Source organism: Rousettus aegyptiacus, unplaced genomic scaffold (assembly GCF_014176215.1).
Source record: "Rousettus aegyptiacus isolate mRouAeg1 unplaced genomic scaffold, mRouAeg1.p scaffold_m13_p_2, whole genome shotgun sequence".
NCBI lineage: Eukaryota > Metazoa > Chordata > Mammalia > Chiroptera > Pteropodidae > Rousettus > Rousettus aegyptiacus.
Genome location: NW_023416295.1, coordinates 33,378,300 through 33,393,805, shown reverse-complemented (window position 1 = coordinate 33,393,805; position 15,506 = coordinate 33,378,300). Strand labels below are relative to the sequence as shown.

The following is a 15,506-nucleotide window of genomic DNA, read 5'->3' as shown; positions in this document are numbered from 1 at the left end:
TTATGTAAATCATGCATTACTGTAATTGGGCGCAAGTGAACATTCATGTACATCTTATTTAAAGGAGAAATATAACGTTATTATGTAAATGCTGGTACGGTGAAGTCTCAGCATTCTGGGGGGACTTCGGCAACGTCATTGGCTGTTTACAAGACTTGAGTCTGTGAGTTTGATTACAAATCACCAGCTCGGATCATGCTGTTCTGTTAAGAACTGAGCCACATGCCTTTGGAAAAGTTCGAGAGGTGGAACACTGAGGCTTCCATTCCCATTTCTTAACCTCCACTTACAGAGCAGTCATTTTTTCTTTTCCTACTCATCTTTTCAAACCTAAACAATACTTTCCGATGGTTTGTTCGGCTTGGCAGTTCTGACCCATATTTCCCCAGGCAGACTACAGATGGATTTGTCTTTTGCAAGCAAGGCCTAGTCTGCTTCCTTTTTTTAGCATGTCTTTTCTAATGCTGCTTAGGGCTGCTTTAAGACCCCAGGATTTTGTTTTCCAAGTGTAGCCCGATTAGATGCTATCCAGCAGCCTGCTTTTATGATTGCCACCTCACCTCCACAGCCTGAGAGGGAGGGCTAGCCTCTGATTGGAGAGGACGAGCTGTTCCTTTATTCTCTACCTAAGGAGCAGATCTGGTGCTGTAGGACAAGGTTGTCCTGCAGAATATAAAGAATCTAATCTGCATATCTTGAGGTCAAGTATTAGGAGGAAGAAAATATGCACATGACAAAACTTTTATTTTAAACACATTTCCCTCCTCACCTGGAGGCTTAAACAGTCATTTTTGGAGTTGTTTCTTGGCCTCATTCTGCCCGGCTTGCCAAACCAACTTCCTGCCAACCAACCCTGTACACATGGCAGGTTGGCCTTCTGAGACTTGAGGGCAAGAGGCCTTCCCAGGGTGCCACCTTTCTGCTCCCTGTTTTCTTGCTGCCATTCCATATTCCTGCCATTCTGCTTAAATGCTTCTTCTTAAAGGACTATTTGAATAAACTGTCCCTTAAATTCCTTTTTCCATAAATTGTCCTCCTCCTCCCAATCCAATTGCTTGATCTCTTCATCCCTCCCTCCTCCCCAAGACCTCTAATCTCTCCCTCTTACTCTGTTTTGCTCTCTTTTTTCTCTCCCCATCCCTTATATTGTTATTTCTTGTTCTGAGGTGTCTTATTTGAAATGCCATTGGTCCAAAGGTTATGAATGTGAACAAACGGAGTAACTTCCAGCTAATAATTTTTTTTTTTCTAAGTAAGAAGTAAGGTGATGTGTCCCCTAGTGGCCATGGTGTTTTTACTTCATCTTTGTTCTCATAAAGAGACTCCTTGAAGCAACATATCATAAAGTCTGTTAGAAAAAAAGACTGTATTCACTGGACTAGTTCAGCCAGTAAGGTTCAATGCCCTTTTGTAGTAGCTAATGTTAAAGAGAAAACCACTGGCCCAAGATGGCATCGTCGTGCTAAAGCCCATGATACCAAACCTAAATTTAATACCTGACTTAATTGCTATTTCAACCTCTCCCAGAAAGATAATTTTAATTAACCAGCCTGGAATTTTATGGTCAACACCAATGAGGTAATCTGTCACATAGTTCCTTCTCCATCCCCCATAGAAAGAAGAGGCAATCTGCATGATAAAGACCCCTGAAATTCTCCCCTACTCCTAAAAAAAATCCCCATCTAAAAATAATCCCTTCTTCAATTTCGTTAATAGCTTTCTTGCTCCACCCTTTTTCCTATAAAAACCTTTCATTTTGTACAATCCCTTCAGAACACCCTTCTAGCTGCTAGATGAGATGCTGCCCAATTTATGAATCACTTAATAAAGCCAATTAGATCTTCAAATTTACTCAGTTGAATTTTGTTCTTCAACACAAACTTCAGCTCAGGTGATGGGTAGCAGCTATTTGTGCATTCCTTTATGTAAGTAATATAATATTCTTATATTATTTTTAATTATTCAATTTTACGTTGTGTTCAAGTTTGAAAGTGGTTCAAGTACTTTTTAATATAGTTAAGTGATACATCGTGAATAAAAGTAAAAATAAGTACATCTCTTAATGTCATTGCTATTGTTATTTAATGTGACACTAGTTGTACTAACTCCTTGTTCTGAGCTAAATCAAATGGCTCCATTAATGTCAATGAATGGCTTTTTACTCATGCCATATAAGGCAGGGAAGGAGAGTACCAATTTGAGAAACAAGTCAGCTCAGATGAGCACCATGCAAATGTTGTAGGAATGGCAGTATTGGCACAAGTATATGTGGGCATATGATGATTAAATGGTCAAACCCTCTTCTAGCCCAAGCTTCAGAGAGAGCCCTCCACAGTGTAGATAGAGATCAGTTGAGCACAGGGACAATTAAGGAGAAACTCTGTTGATGATGTCCCCATGCTATCTGGGTAAATTTGGGGCATTTGCAGACTGCAAGACTGAGAATATCTTATAAGTGGTATAAAAACTCTGACACCAGAAAGGCCCCTGCAAGTAGTATGGGAAATGGTGGGAAATTGGTGATATGGGGGAATGAAAGATAAAGATGCAAATGGGTAATTTAGAGATCCTCAGTTTAACTCTTTGAAGGCCTCAGTAATTCCTGACTGAGAAGGATTGGAACTTGCATAAGAACCACACTGTATATGTGTGTATTTTGATAAATTGTGCTTAAATGACTATGAAGCATTTTAGCGAGAATTCAATATATTAAAATGTATTTTATTGCCTTATAAAAACCTCAATATATATTTTATAAAAATTATCTGAAAGGATACACGCAAATAACCATAGTGTTTGTCTTCTGGTGGTGGGAATATTTTATGTTTCTGGCTTGTCTATATTTGCTAATTTTACTAGTTAAAAGTGTTATTTATGTAATATATTTATTAATAATTTTATGTATTATGGTGACAATTTGGGACATTACTCTGTGCTTTGTTCTCATAGCTAGACTCATAAAAACTTTGTTTTCAAGGCCTCTGTCCATGGGGGAGAGTTAAGCTGTATTGTGGCAGAGAAAGCTTGTAACATAGGATGGAGGCATCATAAAGTAAAGGAAAAAGGTGGTTAGGATCTTGAGAAGGTGAGGAAGTTCAGCAAGGGGAGCCACCTCCAGAGAGAAAGGGCACAGAGCTTCCTCAAAATGCACCTTGCAGAATGGGTTGACCATGTAAATCCTATGAGCTGCTGCCTTAGGAGATCACTGTGTCTAAGATTCCTGTGGGAGGAGTGCCTCCAATGGATCAGGAAGCCTGGCAGGTTTAGCAATGGCAATAAGATCACTAGGAGTTGAGGACCAGGACTTGCTCCTCTCCCCTCTTCCCTTGCTTGTCCCCCTCTCCCCAATAATACCTGATTTTAGACATCTCATGAACATTGAGTAGGTTCTTGTGTTAGATTAAATTTGTTTTGGAAAAATAAAGGAAAGAATTTTTCTTCACTTCTTACCTGATGCGAGAGGAATAATGCAAATTAATTGAAAAGTTAGAAGTAAAAATATCTGAGTTAAAATGACTCATTTAGTGTCACTGGAGATAGATATCAATCAAGACCACATTTCCAGAGTAGGTGAACTAGTAAAGTATATTTCTGTCCAGAATGAGGCTGGAAAAAAGCCATAAAGTGAGGCTGGGTAGGCTGCACCTCATCTATACCTTCCCAATGTTGATCTCTAAGGGCCATACTTGTTTGTTTATTTATGGATTGGTTATAAAAAACAAATAGTATAATACGAATGCTCATATAAAGATATCAATTAAATAAATTTTTTTTTGTTATTGGTATCAAAATAATCTTTTTATATTATGTAACTAATTAATCCGATGATTAATTATATAAGTGAAATGTTTATGATCATTGAGGAACAGTAATGGTGTAGGTGCTACACGACTTTGGAAAAGGGAAGTAGTTTCTGAAGATAAACACTAGTAGAAAGTCTAATATGACTTTGAGATAATCTGTCATATTTCAATAGTCTGTACTGACTTTTCCTCAAGGATTCATGAAAGTAAAGAATTTGGCTCTGCAAAGCTACTGCAATATTGACTCAGTCATCCTGTGCCTAGAAACACACAAGAGTTTTAAGGGTATATGCTTTATCAGGTTAGATTTCTTTTAAAATGAAAGAATGATCCTTCTTCTTGTTCAGATATGATACCAATGCACCTATTTGAAAAAATATTAGAAGAGCTGTATTGTTTCTTAACTCTATATTGCCATGTTTTTCCAGAACCAGCTCTCTTGTCTCTAAAGGTATGAGAGACACTCCTTTGAATAAGCATGACTGATGGGTCTAACTCTGACCATATGATTCCCACTATGCTTTATTTAACTAATGAAATATGCCTTATCCTTATTTACTTTTATAATAAATATATATTATACCCCTAAAAATAATTTCCATATATTAAAAGTTTGTTCTGCGCATGCCATTGCTCTAAGCACAACATGGATTATCTAGTTTATTCCTCATAATAGCCATAGTCCATGTGGGAAGACGTTTTTCTCTCCATTTTAAATATGAGGCATAAAGAAATTAGACAGCTTGCCCAAGGTTAAATAGTAAAGTGGTGCTTAGACTGGACCCATTTCTATTTTGCTTCAGAGGCCAAGTTTTAAATACTACACTCTCCTTGGAAAGACTTAATCTCCAGTAACCACCCAGTCATCTTGAATCACTTCATTCTATTTTTAATTCTTTGAATAGAACTTAGAACTTTCTAGTTTTACTGTTGTTGTTATTGTTTACTGTTTGATTAATTTTCACCTTCACCTCCTCTGCTAGAATGTAAACCTGAGAGCAGAGACTTGTTATCTGCTTTGTTGTTACATAACAGCACCCGGAATAATGTCTGATATGGTATAGGAACCCCCAAAAATGTTTGTTGAAATAAATGGAAACAATTGGAGGCAGTAATTTCCTGCCTTCTCTTTGTTCCCAGGCTAAGGAAAAAACAGACTTGCATGGACAATTAAGAAATAACATGAGAAGTACCCTAACAGAATTAGGAAGACTGCCAAGGGAGTAACGGAGGTTTCACTGTTAAGCTGTTATTTGCTCTGGGTATTGTGGAAAGAAGGGTGTGAAGAAAGCATGAGGACTGGATAAAATCTCAGAAGCAAGAAGTCAGAGTTTGGATGGAGAACGATGAAGTCAACTTGTGTATCTCACTGTGAAGAGGCACATCTGCCTAGCTAGAGATTCCCCCTATAGGGTCCCCAAGCACTCTGAACTGACCATTATCATAGCCTTTATTATATATTTTATAATCATTTATTTACCTCTCATTTTGTGAGATCTTTGATGCAAGGAACCAGGATGGTCTGATAGCAAGTTCCTTTCAGGCCTGGACTCTGCCTTATTTCTGTTTTCTCATAGCTTAGTTTTGTACTGGTAATTGGTTGCCCTCGATACATATATAATTTATAATAAAGATATAATAAATCAATGGTTGAATAAATGAATGAGTGAACGGCATGGCTTAACAGCAGTTTATTTAGAAAGGGTTTTGAATTTAAGATGAGAGCAAGTAACAAAATAGTGAATGGGGTCTTAGGTAGCAATAATAAAAGTATAGAGCTTGGTTTTTAAATATCTAAAATCTTGGAATTACAGAGATAAAAGTAATGAGGAAATTGAGACCTGAGATGTGAAATGACTTGGTCATGATTCCACAGTGAATCTGTGGTCAAGTAGGACTTGCATTTAGAGATCATGTTTCTCAGTTGAATTTACTTTCTCCAAGTTCAACTATATTCTGTGCTGGTCAGACCACAAGTGTGGTAGACTGCAATTCTGAGATCTACACTTAAATATATTGACTAAGTAGAGTTTTTCTGAGGGAGGATGATACAGATACTAGGGGAATATGGAAACTATATCAAATAAAGATCAGATAAGGACATTATGTTTCATCTGGAGAAGAAACACTTGCAAAAGGGCCATGGGTGAGTGGAAAAACATGAGATCCATCCTAATATTTTAAAATACATAACTCATTATTCCTTTGCTCCAGAGAGGAAAAATTGTTGCCATGGGTAGAAAAAAGAGAAGTAAATTTCATCTCAATATAAGAAAAAAAGGTCTCAAAATTATTATTGTTCAAGAATGAAATTCCAAATTATAAGACACATGCAAATAGAGGCTGGATGATTATTTGTCAGGACCTGATTGTGAGTTCCTTTATAGCAGAAATTATGTTTTATTTGTATTTCTCTAGGACCATGAATAGTGCCTAGCACATAGAATATGCTCACTTAAGATTTGTTATTGCATCTTTTAAAAGGGATTCTTTCATGAAGTGGGTAAGCATGTGCTGAATTATTAACTCCGAGGACTTTTTCAACACTTGGGTTTGTAATTCTTCAATAAAAATTCATGCAAAATAATGTATCGATATTTAACAAAGCAAGTGATTTCATACTTACAAGTAAGTCAGTTAAATTGTTGTTCCTTTTAAGCTTTACTAAGCCCTGTGATGTTGAATTTTTGCACTTTCTATAGAAGGAAGGGTTTGCTTGCCATAACTCTTATCTTACAAAGGAGACCAGGGCTAGTTACATTTCTGCACCTGTTAACCAAACTAAAATTCCAGGCAGAAGTTTAAATGGAGTTTGTTTTATACGAGAGGCTTAGGGCTGATTTATGGAAACATCTGAGTGATGGTTACGCCAATAGATTCACACTTTTCTATACAATGACTAACCTAGAAAACCAGATTTTTCATAGAATGCTAAATCCTATTTAGCCACTTTTTATTTTAGCAAATATCTTAAATATCACTTTAAAAATCTTACTTTTCACTGAGTATTATATATTCGGAATGTGTTGATTTGACACTTATCTTTTTTTTTTTTTCTTTTGACACGAAAATGTCATTCCTTTTAGCTTATGTAGAGGTTATTTGAAATAAACAAAGAAAGCTTTTTTGGAATTATTACAGTAGCCACAGAAAGCTATGAAAAACTAAATGATAAAAGGCAATTATTTGATTTATTTTCATCTTATTCTTTGAGAATTTTCACAGTTAAATTTTTTCCAAACGAAGTGGCCCTACCTATTTGTATGCTCAAAAATTCATCAACTTCTCACTAAGCTCTTTCTGATGTTATGGGATTAATTTTCTTTCTTATCTTATTATATAAATATGCTTAAAACATGTTTCTGTTTTATAAAATATCGTGATCTTAGTTCCATTTCAAATGATGGTGCTGTATTAGTCATAAAACAATTCATGAGTATTTGGTTGTGATTTTAACTTCTTTTAAAAGAAATATATACTACAAATATAGCAAGGTGCTTCTGAGAATTCATGATTTTTGCATTTCACATTTAATAATATTACATTTTCCCCGCAGTTGTTGATTCACCTAAATGGAATAGATTTTGTGGTCTGTGTATTCTAAATATGTAACTTGTTCAGGACGCTTCGGATACGTGTGCTTAACTGGGAGATTCTAAGATGCTTCCAAATAAAAACCAATATCTTCTTTCCCTCTCCTGTATGAGTTATAAAACACATTCCATTCCCTTCTTCTTTGGTTTAATTTATATGCCAGAAATTTTTCTGCTCTGGGGATGAAAATGGAGAACCAGGGAAGAGAGTTGATGAAATAGAGATGATTCAACGGTCTGAAATATTTTATTCTCACTCGATATAAAATATTTTTTCTCTTTTTCAATAACCATCATTTCCCTTGATCTTGGCATCACTCAAAACCTAGACACTGAGTCCTATAGAAACTAATGCTCTGTCTCAAGATGTGGAGAAATATGAAATACTGGTACCTGTACAGATTGTACTAGCTTGATTATATTTACAGTTATGAGATACCGCAAATTTAAGAATGCCAATCTTTTCTCATCACTGAGTATTTATTATATATAACAAATACATGGGAAAGAAAAAACTATATTGTGTGATATAAATAGTTTATTTACATTACAGAAAAAACATCAAGACAATGTATACTATTTCAAATATATCCATACATAATCAAATATAGCTGTAATACATGTTTTCATTGGTGTAGATTACCACAAATGCAAGGCAACATGTGTAGATCTCGTTTCTTATTCTTTTGTCTATAATACTGTATGTGTAGTCCAAACTTTCGGCAGTCTGGCCACTGTGCAACATGCTCCCTTTAGATTAACCTCGTGGATGCTCTTGTTGTGTTGTCTGAACTGTAGTGCCCTGTATTTTGCTTCTGTCTGTGAATTCTGTTGCTTCTGGGGCATTTCCTAGAAGGTTGGAAAGTTTACAGATCTTAGTCTACTGCTGTTACCTAAAGTTTGGTTCTACAATCACAGAGAAAGGCTGTAGATCATGCAAGTTATCAAAATATTTCAGAAGAAAGAATTTATTATTAGTACCAGCCACGTTCCAGTCATCTTTAAACATCTGTTGAGGAAAACTGAAGAACAGAGGTGACAGCTTAAAGAGCAATACATTTATCTAGTCCTCAACTCCTTACTCATTAAAATACAAAGAATGACTAAGCATAATGCAATCAAGCAAGTCATGAGTTCATCTATTCTCACTTTAAAGGTCTTTAACTATTTTATATTTTAAATGTCTTAAGGATGAATGATATATTGACATTTCAATGCTACAGGTTTAAACTCCATCAAACCAGAGAATGAGCCAGCTGATAATATCTGATATGTAATGAAAATAGGTATTATTTTGGTTCAGCCAAATATCATTTTTGTACATTAATAGTATAAGCTAAACACATAAATTGGTACCAATTATTTCACATCTATAAATGGCTAATAGTCACATTATCTAAAAAGCTCTGATCTAGTATTTTTTTCCTCTGTAATAAAAGAATGTTTGGATGATCCGTACAAGAACAACAACATAAAGTTCATAAAAATCTTATAATAAGCTTTGGGGTATTAGAGAATATATGAATAAAATACATATTTTATATATAATATATACGTAATATATATAATACATATGTAATATATATATATGCTTTTGTGTGTGGGGTAGAGATATAATAATATATATATGCTTTTGTGTGTGGGGTAGAGAGAATCTGTCAAAATAAACATGGAGCTGGAAGTCCCGTTTTAGTAAGTGAAAGCTGAAGATAAAAAGATTGAAGAAAATCCATCTTGTAAACAGGGCAACTCTTTTCTTTCCAGAACATGCCTCTAGATGTTTATATATATATTTTTATAACCTATGTTATTTGACTAAAATAGTAGAAACAAAAAGAAGAAATTAGAAAAAAAAAAGTGGAATGAGGACAAAAGAAAGAAGGGAGAGGTAGAATAGCAGAGGGTCCAGGTGATGAAGAAATTAAAACTGAAGAGTATGAGGGGACTTCTGCTTGGTTTAATTTTGTAAATCTTTTAGCAACTGAATATTTTGAAATAGGTCTTGCCAGACATGTGTGGCCAGGTCACCAGGAAGGGTGCACTGTGGCAGGGGCGGGGGTGGGAGGAGGGAATGGCTTAGTGGGAGAGTCTAGTTTTGGGGCATAATGTTTTCAAGCAAATGAAATTAATCCACACTGGCAGCAGTGTGGTTTATTAACTAATACGACACCTGGAAAGACTTTAGAAGGCTCAGATGTCCTAGGACAGATTTATAAATGCATTACAATAATGTCAATTAGCTCATGTGCTAGTTCTCTTTCTCAAAAGTAAATAGAAGATAGGTTTTGTTTTAACATGGACGATAATGACCATATGCTTTGAAAAAAGTGGCTTGCTCTAATTTAGAGCTCAGTTTAGATTGCCTTATGCATTACAATATACCACATGATGACCAGCCAAGGAGCAGTTTGAGCAGTGGTTCAGTAAACAGTCTCTGACACAAGGCAGCCCTCCATTTTAGCTCTTATTGCTCAGCTGTGTACACTCAGCAATTTGTTAATTTATACCTCAGTGTCCCCATCTTAAAAATGGGGATAGTTGTTCCTTCTTTATAATGTTATTAAATGTATATGCGTGTGCATATGTGTATGTATACGCATACATGATATATATATATAAACACATAATATATATACGAACAATTTCTGGTGAGGTTAAAGACCCTATGTATTCCAGTTGTTTGATTTATGTATGGGAATAGAACTGCGATTAATTACAGACTTGAAAACATCCTCTAAACTATTTAAAGTTTTCATTTTTGTCAGTACATGAAGGAGCAAATCTAACTGTTATGAAATTAGACCTACTAAATATGAATTTTATTTTTCATGTGCTGATATTGCTTAGATATTAGAAGGCTCAAGACACTCAGTGTAATATGATGCAGTTTCCTGTGTTTTAGATTCTTTTCTATCTTTTCTTTTACACTCAGTGATTTTGGTTTCTTGAGTCATCTTTATGTTCCCCAGAATCTATTTTAATGTAATCCATTGACTCACTTGGCATCTAAACGTGCGAGTCGGGTTGATGAACTCAACTTGGCTTAGAGCACCGCAAAGCTCCAGTCAATGATCTTCTCTTAAGCCTTTAGGCCAGGCAAGGATTTGTGAACCATATTTTGTCTTTTTCAAGAGCAAATGCCACACTTGTTCTCAAAGAAGATAGTACAATACAGAGACTGAAATGTATTATGGCCTTTCTTTTCTAAAGATATGATATTTTCTTTTATTTTTTTCTTATTTTTTTTTCTTCTTTGAAAAGAATTTTTTGGGAAACATTCTGATTTATTGTAGAGCTAAACAGAGGAATAAAATTCTAAATGCCTTGTGAATTTGGCAAAAACCTTGAAAACTTCCTTAGAAATTTTTTCTCAAGGAGAGTGAAATTAGAGCAGAAAGAAGTATTTTCAATAATGTTTCTGGTTAGACAGGACAAAAATAATGCATTTGACTTAGAATCTAATTCCTGGTCACCACGAATTTCTACGCTAATGTAAGTTCCTGGCTCCACTCCTTTACCCTAAGCGCAGTGTCAGACGTCGCTAATTAATTATGTTTTGTTTTTGTTTTTTCTCTGTTGGAACTGAATAAGATTTCTGTATCCCTCTCAACCTAGCTCCCTGGGAAACAATTACCATTTGATTGTTCTAGGGGGTTGATATAAAAGTTTATTTTTATATGTGCTGCATGTTTCCATATAGCAAAGATTTTCACGTAGTATAACATGACTTTTCTCCTATTTTTTAAAATTTTGTGATAAAATGTATTTGTTTTATATCAAATATATTAAAAATGATTATATCTGAGAATTATACATGGAAATATAAGTGCCAATAATGAGAGCCATAATGTAATGCTCTTCTAGATCTTGTCTAAAATCTATTCTGATCTCATTTGGCATACTGATCTAGGTAAGTAAGGAAACACTGATAATATAAAAAGTATATTAATAGACTGACATTTTATAGTTGAAAGAGATGAGCATATTTAAACAAAGATTGGCATTGCGCATTAAAGGAAGGGAAAGACCTTTGCTTAGAAAATAAATAATCCTCATCATAATGCAAAAATAAGGAAAAAATTTGCACTCCTTAGCATGAAAATCAATCATCTTTCCATTTGGCTATTCAAATGCTATTATGATGAAGAAATAGGATTCCAGAGAACTCATGGTTGCAGAGTCCATGAAGGGACTTGTAATTAGAGTGATCTGATTAAGACGAGGAGGAACAACATAGCCCTTCACTTGGGTGGCCATCGAGTACAGTTACTAACCTTGTGATGCACAGGACCACTACACAGATGACAGCAATCTGAATTGTTCCAATCACAGCTGCGATTAAGACGTACTGAAATCGTACAGGGCCGGGAACAACATATAGTACACTGTAGTCCTTTTTTTCACAGTGTTGTCCAGTATAACCAGCATCACACCTGGAAGAAATTATAGTGTCCAGTTACCTGAAGCTGCTGGATTCATTTTTATAGCTGGTCTATAAGCATCTGTCTTCATTGTGAAAATAGGGCTTTTTGTTTCCCTTTTTAAAAAAATGCTGCTTTGTAGATAGGAGTCTCAACTACTTGTTGTTCATTCTATATTTTTTTCAGGTGAGCTTTACATTTTACTTAATTTGTTCTTTCATCAACCAAAGTCAGTATGATTACTTGAAAAACAATTTCTTTATGATACCACGGGTATAAAAAAATAGGGCTATTTATTTATTTTTTTAATAAAGCATTTTCTATGCTACTGTTAGAGTACATGTTGAAAATGTTAAGGCCAGAGATACAAGAGTTAATTTCTTTAATTTACTAGTCATAAAGTCGTCTGCTTACATTAGAGAGTTAAATTTCAGTAGAAAAAAAATGTAATTATGATGTAGGTGATACAGTTCTTCAAAGCAAGCCTGTGTGCTATTCATCTGAGAATGAATGCTGCCTCTCACTTAACCCTCATCAAAAAGCTCAGGTAGATAATCTCTATGTTAAAATTAACATCTGACAATGCCATGAGAAAACAGCTCACATAAAAATAATAAAAATAGATATTGACTTGTCATTGACTTTGTGCAACTATTTTAGTACTTCACTTTGAGTTTCTTCTAGCTACATCCTGGGATCTTTCCTGTCTACATCAGAAGGATTTCATAATGACAGCTCTGCTGAGGATGATGGGTCAGCAGGAGCAACCTCTCAGTTATGTTCACTGTGCCTGGCTTCACGGAAGGCAGGTGCTAGTGTATTCACTGAAGGAAAACATGAAAGGAAGACAGTTCTAGTTCTTGAGGAGGGAGGGATGGAGGAGGAGGAGAGAGAGGGGAAGAGAGAGATGAGAAGAAAGAGAGAGTGGAACTCCTTTCACTGTATAGCAATACACAGCCGATTTCACCCTATGTCACTTATATATTCCTTTAATAAAAATACATTTGTTCTTCACTTTGGCTTTACCATCTCTGAAATAATTATGTTCTATTCATGAATATTCAACAGATATGCATATTTCTTAACTAAATCCAGATAAACAATTTCTTTTGTGTCTCAACTGAGTTTAAATCTGTTGAAGTATAGTTAATTTCACTATACAAGGTTTGTGGATAGCAGATCGACAGGAAAGAATGTATGCCCAACAAAACAAAGATTGATGATATTTATTATAAGACATAAAGGATTTTGGAAAATATGACCTCTCCAAAGCAACTATGTCATGTTATGTACAGTAAGGCCTCATTCACTCATTTTGTGAGAAATATTTATTGAGCACCTACTATGTGCCAAGTGTGGTTCTATGTCTGCAAAGAGTAGTGAATAAAACAGAGGAGGCTGAGTCTTTAAGGAGCCTGTAATGCCCAAAGCACAATGTAAAATTCTACTAGAAGAGTATATATAATGATGTGTTACACAGTACTTGGGTGTGTAAGGCACATGCATTTTGTGATGTCCTAGTGGGTGCGTGTGTGCATGTGTGTGTAGGAGAGTCAGAGAAAAGTTTAGCTGTTGATCACCCATTCAGAACGAATGCCATCCAATCCTCTGTAAACATTCAGAATTTGGTTGCCAGGTTTTTACCTTGTACATTTTAAGAGTTAAAGAGTAAAAGCATTACCTGCAAGATGGCTCCTGCATATTGATAGAATGTTCGCACTTCCCGTGCATGCAGAAGCCATTGTAATGTTCTGGGCAAGGTATGTGGTGTTCTCTGGCACTTTCTTCTAATTTGTTAGCATTCTCTGTGAATACAGACAAAAGCGAGCACCCCTGTAAATACCTTCTTAGCCCAGTAAGATCAACCAGTACTTTAAGAAGCAAAGCTACAGTAGGCAAAAATATTTTAAAGGGCAGGAACTAAAACGCCATGCTTCAGAAGAAAAAAGGAGAAAGAATTGAAAGACAGACATCTTAACAATTGTGTTTAAAGATGAAACTGCAAAATTACCCAGTGCTTTTCATGCTTTTATGTAATTTCCTACATCTTTAACAGCCAATAATGTGTCTATGAGTTGTCAGACAGCTTTAATTTTTGTGTAGAGACTGTACATTGATCATAAAATAAATCAGGAAGAAATGTCCTATTTTTGAACCTCAAAGCCCAGCATAATGTCCCTAAAAGTAAATTGCTGCAATATCTTGATACTTTCTCAATGTGGGAGCTTAAAAGTTAAAATATGACTCCATTGAATTGTTAAACAGACGTTTTCCAAAACCAAATAAATGCAAATTTCAACAAATGCAAATTTCCTCTGTATTCTTTCAGGCTTTTTTATCTGCTGTGAACATGAATTTTACTAGCACCCATACATTTTCTTATTGCCAAAATAAAGCTATTGAAAGAGCAAATGTTATTTCAGAATCACTTATGTAGATACTAACACAGTACTAACACAGTACATACCGAATTCTATAAGTATATTCTAATGCATAATATTTGGCCTCTGTTAACAATGTTATGTGAAATTTAAACTTAGGATAAAGTAAAAAACTTGTGTTTTCTTTTGTTATTAACAAGATGTATTTGTTTTCTCATGTTTCTTTAAAGAAATTGAAATATTTTTCTGACCTTTGTTGGTCCAAATACCTTTGCTTCCATATATGTAATGCCATTTTTAAGCAGTCTTTTGATTCTTTACGTGTTAATCTTATAATATAAAGTTTTGCCTATGTGAGTCTCTTCTATAATCTGGGATCTGACATACTTTGAAATTTTTGCCCAAACAATGAAAAATAACTTTCTTGACATTGATTTAAAGGTACACTTCAACACCATAGCAACTGGTCAGCAATAATAAAAGATTGCAAATGAATTACTATTTTTATAAAATTTATTGTTTCCTATTATTTCCACATAGGGGTATAGTTTTTTTTTTTTTTTTTTTTACTGTGGTGTATCCTTTATTATTTTTACTGACAGTCATGAATGATGAATATATTCATCCAGAGAAAAAAATGTACCTTCAATATTAGTAAAAGTAGACAAATGTATTATTTAAGTTTAAGCAGATCTGTAAAATATATATTTTAAGATCTAGGTGTCATCTGCAAAACATTTCAGTTTGAAATAAATTGTTAAATATATTAAGTGCTTTACTGTGTAGAGATATTTACATATAGGGGTGTGATGGGTAAGATTTCAAATTACATACTCAAATTAATAAAGGACTTACAATAAGTATGCTAGAGAGACTAGAGATGACATTTAAATCATTTGTTCTATATCTGCATCTCTTTACCTATATAGGTGATCTTGTGTTTGCACTATAATATTTCTCCTTTGATCATTGCCATTAAACTGAATGAGCCACTTCCATGGAAGGACTAAGCATATACAGAATTTTGGTTTCTCTCATTCTTCCAAGCTACTCTGCAATTTCCTGTCATGGTGTTTTTGGTAGTAAATTGCACCTTCAGTAAGCAAACATCAAAACTGAATTGGATAGCATTGAATGGCATATCCCATATTGGGATACGTGACCAAAGCAGAAGCAGGGCAACCATGGTATTTAGAAGCATCTTGCATTGCCTGTGGTCATTATGAATCTATAGAGAAGACTGGACTCACTGTGTGCCACGCCCAGGGGGCTACAAGCTAGAGTGGTCAGACTGTGCACCTGCCGTTG

General features: G+C 34.9%; 1 protein-coding gene across 1 annotated transcript in view; it reads right to left on the bottom strand.

The window, feature by feature from the left end:
- Nucleotides 1-7,857: 7,857 nt before the first annotated feature.
- Nucleotides 7,858-15,506, bottom strand: part of TMEFF2 (transmembrane protein with EGF like and two follistatin like domains 2) — a 214,195-nt gene continuing 206,546 nt past the window's right edge. The window contains exons 8-10 of the mRNA XM_016127563.2: nucleotides 13,499-13,622; nucleotides 11,671-11,829; nucleotides 7,858-8,245 (exon numbers count right to left, since the gene is read on the bottom strand). Of these exons, the coding sequence (XP_015983049.1) occupies nucleotides 8,149-8,245; nucleotides 11,671-11,829; nucleotides 13,499-13,622 (380 nt within the window). The 3' untranslated portion in view covers nucleotides 7,858-8,148. The remainder of the gene's footprint in view (nucleotides 8,246-11,670; nucleotides 11,830-13,498; nucleotides 13,623-15,506) is intronic.